The 9,456-nt window shown below is 28.6% G+C and overlaps 1 protein-coding gene and 1 non-coding gene across 3 annotated transcripts; both read right to left on the reverse strand.

The window, feature by feature from the left end:
- Window positions 1-1,557: 1,557 nt before the first annotated feature.
- LOC121208833 (small nucleolar RNA U3) lies at window positions 1,558-1,775 on the reverse strand. Its single transcript, XR_005903957.1, has one exon. It is a non-coding gene; the product is annotated as a small nucleolar RNA U3 (small nucleolar RNA).
- A 788-nt stretch (window positions 1,776-2,563) lies between these two features.
- On the reverse strand, window positions 2,564-9,090 carry LOC107896618 (protein HOTHEAD). 2 transcript variants are annotated; one of them, XM_016821820.2, is made up of 4 exons: window positions 8,748-9,090; window positions 7,861-8,505; window positions 3,329-4,226; window positions 2,564-2,833 (listed from the first exon to the last, which is right to left on the reverse strand). In XM_016821820.2, the coding sequence occupies exons 1-4, from the start codon at window positions 8,833-8,835 to the stop codon at window positions 2,794-2,796; spliced, it is 1,671 nt and encodes a 556-aa protein (XP_016677309.1). In that variant the 5' UTR covers window positions 8,836-9,090; the 3' UTR covers window positions 2,564-2,793. The 2 variants fall into 2 exon arrangements, with proteins under 2 accessions (XP_016677309.1, XP_016677310.1); XM_016821821.2 differs by lacking the exon at window positions 2,564-2,833 and having other exon boundaries at window positions 3,325-4,226; window positions 8,748-8,904.
- Window positions 9,091-9,456: the final 366 nt, after the last annotated feature.

Here is a 9,456-nt window from a genome sequence, read left to right on the forward strand (position 1 = left end):
TTTTATTCAATTTAGTCCCTGAACTTGGAATAGACATAACTTTCAATTTTTAGCTTCAGATTAAAATTCAATTTCATATATTCTCATTAAGGACCTTATAATTTCTATTTTTAACATTATTTTATGACAAGTTTTACATTTGTTCAATTTGGTCCTAATGTAGCAAAATTAACTTTACAATTTAGTCCTTTTCATAATCTAAGCTTAATACCTATCAATTTCAAGTTTAATTCTTCAATAAATTAACAATGACAACTTTCTAAAACTTTAACAATTTCACAAATTAGTAAATGTTTACATTTGTTCAATTTGGTCCTAATGTAGCAAAATTAACAAACAAGCTAAGTTAACTTTACAATTTAGTCCTTTTCATAATCTAAGCTTAATACCTATCAATTTCAAGTTTAATTCTTCAATAAATTAACAATGACAACTTTCTAAAACTTTAACAGTTTCACAAATTAGTAAATGAGCTAGCTAAATAAACCTCCCATGACCTAAAATCTATAAAATTTATAAGAAAATGACTTAATTTTCCTTACCTATTTATGGCCGAAAGCTTCAAAAGCTTGGGAGGTTTTATTTTGCTTCAAAAATGGTGGATGACTAAGGTGGAGAAGGAAGATGACTATTTTTCTCTTGCTTTCCACCAAAATTTAGTATTTATATGTTAATTAAAGTTTAATTAATTTAACTAATTACTAATCATGCTTAATATATTTAACATAACCACTCACTAACTCCTATTTGAAAATGATTTATTTACCATATTGGACCTTTGGCTAATTACCATATAAATCCTCAAGTCTTTAGTTAAGTAAAACTCTATAGCTTTTACAATTTAGTCTTTGGGCCTTATTTAACTATTAATTCGACAAAATTACTCAATCAATCTTCAATATATTTTCATATTATCTCTGTAAATATTCATATCTAATATTTATGGGCTCGATTGATGAAAATGAGATTCTAAAATCGCATTTTCTAGTACCACTGAAAATCGAGTAGTTACACAAGAAATTGCCTAATGCCACATGGATTGTGAGACGAAAGTTCTAGCTCTGTGACACATGAAAGATGTTCAAATTCAAAAGCGAAGATAAAAGAAAAAAAAGAAGATGAGAAATCATTGTTCCCATTGTTAGTTCATGCCCTGATATAAAAGTTAAAACTTCTTTTTAGTAACCATTTTAGAATGACAAAGTAATAGTGTGAAAGCAATGTTGTGAAATTTTTTGAAAAAACTCTTAGAAAGAAAAGAAAACAATTACTTTTTTCTTTTCGTAAATTTATTGGTTCATTTTTTGCCATTGCCTTTGTGTTAGCCTTGAAACTTCCTTCCCAACTTTCTCCCTTGATTGATGCCGCACCAAGTTAGAGCATTATCAAAGTTGCATATAACACCATAAGAAGAGCTTTTGAAGTTTTTTTATGATACCAATTTAAACTTGTTGATAAATAAAATATAGAGGGTATCATGCATATTTAAGAGTGAGTGAAGCAGCAGTACATTTCAAGCCAAGACCATCACCCCAAAATTGAAAAATAAAAATAAAGAATCTGTTAGATTCTCAACTGTACGACCATCCTAACCAAGCAAGGTTGACAACGATCCTCTGCGGACAAGGTGATCCAATCACTGAGCTACCAAAACAATAATCAAGCTCTAATCACACAATCTTAATTGTTTAACTAGACTTGGAATCCTGTCTCCTTAGGAGTTAAGGATACAGATGTACTAGCCTGTAGAACAGATCCTATTCAAATAGACCCGATCATAGGTCTGCCCGAAAAGTAAGAGGTTTTGGGTAAAAATATAGGCTCGAAAAATAATTTGGACAGAAAATAGTGCCTGTTTTCTAAATGTGTTGGCCTTGGGTAGAATTTTTCTGGCCCGAGCCTGGCCCAAATATGTTGTTTTCTTACTGTTTCGCTATTATTTCATTGCTATTTTGCTACCATTTTGCTATTATATTACTATTATATTGTTGATATTGTTTGATAATTGTATAACTACTCTATTATTGTTAATTTTGTTACTATTTTAGAGGCATTTACTTGCTAAGTTGTAACTATCTTAGTATATTTGATGTATTATATTTTTTATATAAAAATAATATAAACGAACTAGGTTGGGCTCGGATTTAAAATTTTTAATTTGAATCAAACTTAAAAAAAATTTTAAACACATTTTTCGAGGATCTAAAATTTTGTATCATTTGAACCTGAACCTGGTCATGAATGAAGGCGGTTCCTCTTCAGCTTTTAGTTCTCACTCAATTACCGTTTCGTTGGATTTTTCTTCTCCTTGTACAGTGTTAGTGTAGTGTCCGACACGCGTCTTCCATACTCCCTTGCTGCCACAATGATTGGATCCACTCACATTTTTATTAAATTATTTTATTCCGGCTATTACAATATTTTGACTACTACAGTATTTATGGATTATTAGCCTGTTGCACGCTTTCCTCGTAGTTTTCAGCAATAAAATAATTTATTAGGAGCAAATATAAATTAACTCTATGCACCCAAATATATGAGAAAGCCGCTCAGCACTCCAAAATGGACTAAATTGAGTAATCTCATTTGCTTTTAGTTTCTTTTAGACTGAAATTGGTACCCAAACTTATTACCGAGGTTTTCATCTCCTCTTTATTATGCACAGTAAACAGTAAAAAGAAAAGAAAAAGAAGCCCAATATGTATAGTAGGCTGTGGACTTAATTAAGTATATATAATGTTTCCTTTATTCCACTTATTTTTCCCTAACTCCAAATTCTCATGCCAGATTAGATCATCTTCTTCGACTTTGCAGAATCCTTCGTCCCATGCTTCTGCATCACATATTCATAGAAATAAGCAGTCATATTAAGTATCCTTAATAATTCAGAAAAGATTTGTACATGTATATTTACATGTAAGAGAGAGATTCATTTTCAATAATACAAAATCAGAATACTTTTTCATACTTATTCTTTAACTTTTTGTATGATTAATATTTTAACAATTTAATTGTTATATTTTTGTTTCATTTATGTAGAATCATAAACATCAAATTTTGAATAAATTAAAAATATCTAACTATTTATCTTATAAAAAAACTTTCGATCTTTAAATAAATGTTAATAAAGAAAATTTTATGAATTAATATGATAGAGATATCATAACCATTAATAATTTACATGTATGACAAATGGAATATATATTGATAAATTCAATAATTGAATTGTTAAAATATTAATATGATAAAAATCACTTTTAATTTTACAGTAATATATGCATATTTCTAGTATATAAATTTAGCAGAAAAGTTGGAAAATGAATACTACCTTCCAAGCATCATAATTGTGGCCTGAGGATTAGTCCCCGGGGAGAAACTAAAGGTAGAGGCATCTATAACCCTGAGTTGATCCAATCCAAGGACCTTGTAATCCCTATCAACAACCTTCCTAATTTGGCACCCTCCATGGTAATGCCAAAACGTCATCACAGTGTCTATGCAATATTGTTCCAAGGAAGTTGTCGCATTGGGATTTCTTGGTCTCAGGTTCGCTGCCCTGTTCACCGTCATATTTATAAGATCTTGTGTTGTCATGTTTCTAAAACGAAATCTCGACAACGAATCGGAATTTACGACGTTGATGATGGTTTGCATGCCACTGACGCACCGCCTTAAGTCCACTGCTGCCTGGAAGTAGTTGAACCTTAGCTTAGGGTTGTCACTTACATTTGTGTTTTGAAGCTCAAGATAACCCTTTGAGATTGGACCGAAGATGGTCTGTACGAGAAACGCTTGATTTGTAGTTGAATTGGCCATTGCTTCTTGTGATGGGTTGGAGCTTTGTGGCTGAGCGCCACCGGAACCAGAAAGGTCAGAAAGATCAAAGCCGTTGAAGGATTCAAAGTAGTTACTGATTTTGTTGATGCCCACAACTGTAATTAGGGAGAGAGGGATGTGCGTTGGGTAAGGAATTAAAAGACCGTTTGATGGTTTATCAGCCATCTCTCGGCCTACCATAGGCTGGTCTAACACCACTTTGATGCCCAGTGACCGAAGCCTAGCAGCGGGACCAATGCCGCTCAGCATTAGCAATTGTGGACTGCCAATCGCACCTGCCGACAATATGATCTCACTGCGACTGTTCGACTCATGTTTCGAGTATGCAATGTGCCTTCCTCCATTTGCATCGTAAAATATAACCCCATCAGCTTTTGGTCTCTGTCCATCTGCGACATGAATTTATAATATAATGATGATATTAACTAGTGAATATATGAATTTCATGATTATCATTTTAATTCAAAGTGTACTTATAATTATTAATTTTAAAAAGATTTTCTTTTTATATCTAAGATAATATTATTATTTGAAAATTACAACTTACTTATCATTATAATTAAATGAATATTACACCGATATAAATATATAATTTAATAACTAAGTCAACTAGAATGGATTTATATCAAACCTAACAATAGTGAAATTTGAGCATGAGATCTCAAAGTTGGACTTCAACTTCTTTTTTCTGCCTATTTTCTTATTTAAACAAACAAAATAATAAGTTTGGAATTCTAATATAAATATATATTTGGCATTAACTCTGTAAACCAAAAATTATATTTGGCATTAGTAATAAAATCTAAAATAAATATATATAGTTAATAATCAAATTATAAATACATTTTCATCATCTTATATTTGGATAAATATTTTAAATTTATAATAATAATTTAATTGTTAATATAGTAAATAATTAAAGGTACTTAATTTATTAATTAAACTCGTACTTTTATATATTATAGATTATAGACAAATAAATGGTTGTTTTTATATAAGTAATAATTTTAGATGAGACTCTTAATTTATTATCTTTAATTTTAAAATAGTGAAATTGAGTTGATATATATGGATAAACATAAATATAATCTTTAATATTAATATAAATATAAAAAATAGGGTATATTATAGTTTGAGTTTCCCAAAGTTTTCTAATTTTATATTCTTTTGGCCTTTCAAATTTTTAAAATTTTATTCCTTAGAGAATTTGTAATTTTGTATGCTAATGTTAACAATTTTAGTTTAAATTTAATTGATTTTATTAATTTAATATGTTTATGGGTTAATATTTGATGCATTAATCCTATTTAATTTTATATACTATTAACAAACTAAATGATACAATATCATTAGAAATAAATTTAAGTGGTTTTAGTTTTAATTATCTTTTTCAATTAATTAAATGAATAATTTACATTAATTGTGATTGTAACACCTCAAAATTATTTAAATAGAAAAAAAGCTATTTTAGGAAAGAATAAGTATATTGAATGTGAAATACGTATTTGGAAAGGATGATTATTTAAATTCGATAAGGATTAAAGTGTGATTTTTTGAAATTTGGAGGACTAAAAATGTAAATGTACCATTTTAGGAAAATGGCAAAAATTTAAGAAATATTTTTTTTATGAATGTGATATGGGTATGTATTGATATATGGAGTTAGGAAATTTGAGATATGTGCTAAATTGAATAAAGTAGAAAATTACAAGGACTAAATTGCAAATTTTTCATTTTTATGGAGGAGGGCCCTAGATGCAAATTTATCATTATTAATATATTTTTGAAGACATAATGATGAGAATAAAATTTTCATGCTATGAGGTGTAAAGGAGAGAAAAATAATGGTAATTAAGCATGAATGTGTTGAAATATGATTGGTTGATAAGATAAGGATGAAATTGACAGAAAAAGAAAAGAGTGGAATTATCTACAATTGGGGAAGGTGGAACCGGCAGCAGCAATAAAAGGAAAAGAAAGAAAGAAAGGAAAATAAAAGGAAAGAAAAAGGTTTCCATGATTTTTTCTTGAATTCTATATTAAAAGTATAGATCAATTTCATCATCTAGAGTGTTATGAGATCATTTTCAATCATAGAAACCATTTAATTGAAAAAAGAAAGTGAAGCAAAGAGCTTAAGAAAGTGATGAGAAAGTAAAGGAGAAAGGTGTGATTTTCTCAAGATTTTCATGTTATTTGGAAGTAATATCATGTAGAGATTATACTGAAAACATGATATTGATTATGTTTCATATATTTAAGTATGAAGAGAAAGAAGTTGACAAAGGGAAAAAGGAAACTTTGGATTGGAATAGTTGAATTTAAGTGAAGAAAATAGCAACTACTTAATTGAATTTATGTTTGCTTAACTTAATTTAGATATTTGAGTATTTAAATTTAATATAAAATAATTAAGTAAAATATTAATTTGAAAGTATACTAGAAGTTATGTGATTAAGTTAAATTATTGTAAGAATTATGTTTAAATATAAGTAAGACATAAATGTCAAATTTATAAGTATGATAAATTAATATATTTATGAAATAGAATATGATTATGATATGATTATTGAGTATGGATATTGAATTTAATAGTGAATATATATACATAAAAGCATGTTAGTAAAATAGGAGAAAAAGAATTTACATGTGCATATGTATTAAAAAGAAAATACATAAAAATTAGTATAAGCTTTAAGAATTAATACAAGTTAAATATAATAATTTGAATGATGACAAGTATGATATATGATATATAATATGCTTTTTGGTGTAACGAGGGACTGGGGATTTGGTTGGGAAAAGAGTTGGTGAAACATGGGTATCAACTGGTTGAAGGAGATTTGGAGTTTTGTTAATGTTTTGTTTATGTTTATGTTTATGTTCTTCAGAACATGGTGTTCTGATTAGAGTCGAGACTTTTGTTATCAGAGTTTCATTAAAGGTTAAGAGTTCTGTTTTGGCTAGGACTCTAGGAGTTTTATTATTGAAATTCTGATTACGATCACAATTTGTTAATGATACATGTGACATATGTGAACACATGTGAAACTATATGATTAAATGGTAGAAATGAATAATGAATTTAATCAAATGATTTATGAATTGAATGTAAAAATAAATAAATTAAGATAATGTTATTAGATAGTATAAGAAACTTATTAATTTATTTTAGTTTAAATTATTTAATTATGTTTAAATAAATGAATGATAAGCTATTGAATTTAATTAGGTACTTATTAAGCTCTATGAGCTTAATGTGTTTGTTTCTAAATGCGTAGGTGAAAGATAAGTTCTAAAAAAAAAAAATCAAAGAAGCTACTTCAGTTCTTATTGCATCATTCCTCAAGCTTCCAGTTCAAGCCGTTTGGTATATAAATTTTGGACCTTAATTTATCATGTATTTAGGCTTGATAGTAATAATTGTGAATTATATATGAATGATAATATTTTATGTTATAAATTACTACCATTATAATGAAACAAGAATAAGTTTAAGTGGTCAGTTTAATGTTTAAATGTAACATCTTTTACTCATATAGGTGAAGAGTGTTTTAGTGATATTGATATTGATGCTTTTCATTATGTGTCCAAAGAAGTCAACTCTCAAATTTTACATTTTATCTTTTTAATGCATATAATTTTATATTTTTATTTTATAATTTAAAATTATTTTATGTCTATTTTAATTATTTTACTTAATAGTATTAATTTTTAATAATAAAACTTTAGTTGATATAAAAATTTAAATGAGTCGAGAGGGTTGAGCCTTTGCCTGCCTTTTAACTTTCTCTTTGTAGGTTGAATATTTAAAATTAAAATATGATGTTAAATTTAATTTTTAACAATTATAAATTATCATTTTTGTTTTTTAATTAAATTTAATTAAAAAATAAAGATTAAATTAATAAAATAATTAAATATTGAGGATTAAATTTCACATTAAAAAACAAATGAAGTTTTTGGGATAAGAAAGGATTAAACAATTAAAGTAAATAAATAAATAAATAAAAGGTTGAGTACCTTTAGTGGTAAATGTGATCTTGTGCACAACAGCATGCAAGTAAACCTTAATCATGGTTGGATTAGCATACTCAAGCAAATCAGCGGCAGTATGTCGATTCCCATTTTTATCAAAAAGGGTTCCACTAGTTTTAGTCCCATTTAGATGAGCAAACGTAAATCCATTATCGGGCAGAACCCCAACTTCAAGCAACCCATTTCTCACAGCGGTTTGCCATTGAAACGCACGCGGCTTGTACACTATCTTCTTTTCAACCCACTCGTAAGACTCATTTGCTAATGCTTCATCTATACCTGCTTCTTTTAGGAAGAGTGTCTCGGCACGCGAGTAAAACCCTCCATTAATGACTGTTCCGCCGCCAAGAACGCGTGCTCGGTTGCCGGGAACTCTGTCCTCCGATATGAATGATTGAGAGATTGAGTTGGGAGAGTCGTCGGTTAGAGTGGAGATGAAGTTTTCCATCCTAATCTTGGTGGTGTTGGTGTAGGGCGATCCCCCTCTTTCCAAGACTAAAACTTTTGCATCTCGTGTCGACAATGTTGCCGCCAATGGACAACCGGCCGTCCCTCCGCCGATGACTATATAGTCGTAGAATGAGACTTCTGGTGCTGAGGTTGCTTCTTGGATAAAACTATATTTTGGAGCTGCAAATGCATATATATATTTATATTTAATTCATATATATAAGAAAAAAACAATACATATAAACCTAAATTGATGTCAATTTATATATAGATAACAAAAGTTTGCTTGAAAGCAACGCCTAAATATTTTAGATTGCATGCGATCACTTTAATTGACAAATGTAACTTCATAATTATTGAGATTTTACTAGGCATTTCACTCTGAGAAAAAGTGACGATATGCTTTTCTTCAAATTTAGTACCTTTCTCTGCATAATTGAGGCCATGGAAGTTAGCAAATACAACTATAAAAACAAGTGCAAGAAACCTCCGTGAGTACTTCAAACCCATAGATATATATATATATATATATATATTTATGATTTTGCCTCTAAGAGTTTTCTTTTTCCTTTTTGATAGTTTATGTCACTATATAACAAACTATTTTCTCCTTAAATGTCCAACCCCTACAAGCTCTGCTTCTTATAGGTGTATTCATTTGCAGTTAACGTATGCCTACCTTTATTATTATTAGTTTTACTTGGAAAAATTGGATTAAAATTTTGAAGGTGTGGTTTTGTATTAACATATATTAGGAGGGAATTCGGATATCTTTTTAGAGAAGAAGTTGAGTTATATAATTTTATGAGAATTAAAATGTAATTTTAATAATGTATTGATATATATTTTTATAATTTTAAAAAATTCAGAACTTAAAAACACAATTTTCCATTTGGGTCCCTATTTGCCTCACCCTTAGCGCTGTATCTAATGATAATTTAAAATTAAAATTGAGATGAAATTGGAGTTATGCGTGTGGGGATGTTTGGTAGTAGTTTTTAATTTATCAATAACATTTTTATTAAAAACAAAAACGAAGAAATACAGTCCATGATTTCAGAAAACCGTCTATTAGGAAACATAAGGATCGAAAAAAACAATTAATGAACAGAAGAAAACTCTTCAATTATT

The sequence above is a fragment of the Gossypium hirsutum genome, chromosome A10 (genome assembly GCF_007990345.1).
Source record: "Gossypium hirsutum isolate 1008001.06 chromosome A10, Gossypium_hirsutum_v2.1, whole genome shotgun sequence".
Lineage (NCBI taxonomy): Eukaryota > Viridiplantae > Streptophyta > Magnoliopsida > Malvales > Malvaceae > Gossypium > Gossypium hirsutum.

Excerpts from the sequence above, each read along its gene's own strand:
- LOC107896618 (XM_016821820.2), bottom strand. The coding sequence starts at position 8,835 with ATGGGTTTGAAGTACTCACGGAGGTTTCTTGCACTTGTTTTTATAGTT. Across the intron at positions 4,227-7,860 it reads GATCACATTTACCACTAAAG|ATGGACAGAGACCAAAAGCT; the intron begins GTACTCAACCTT and ends TTCATGTCGCAG. Across the intron at positions 2,834-3,328 it reads ACAATTATGATGCTTGGAAG|AAGCATGGGACGAAGGATTC; the intron begins GTAGTATTCATT and ends TATGTGATGCAG.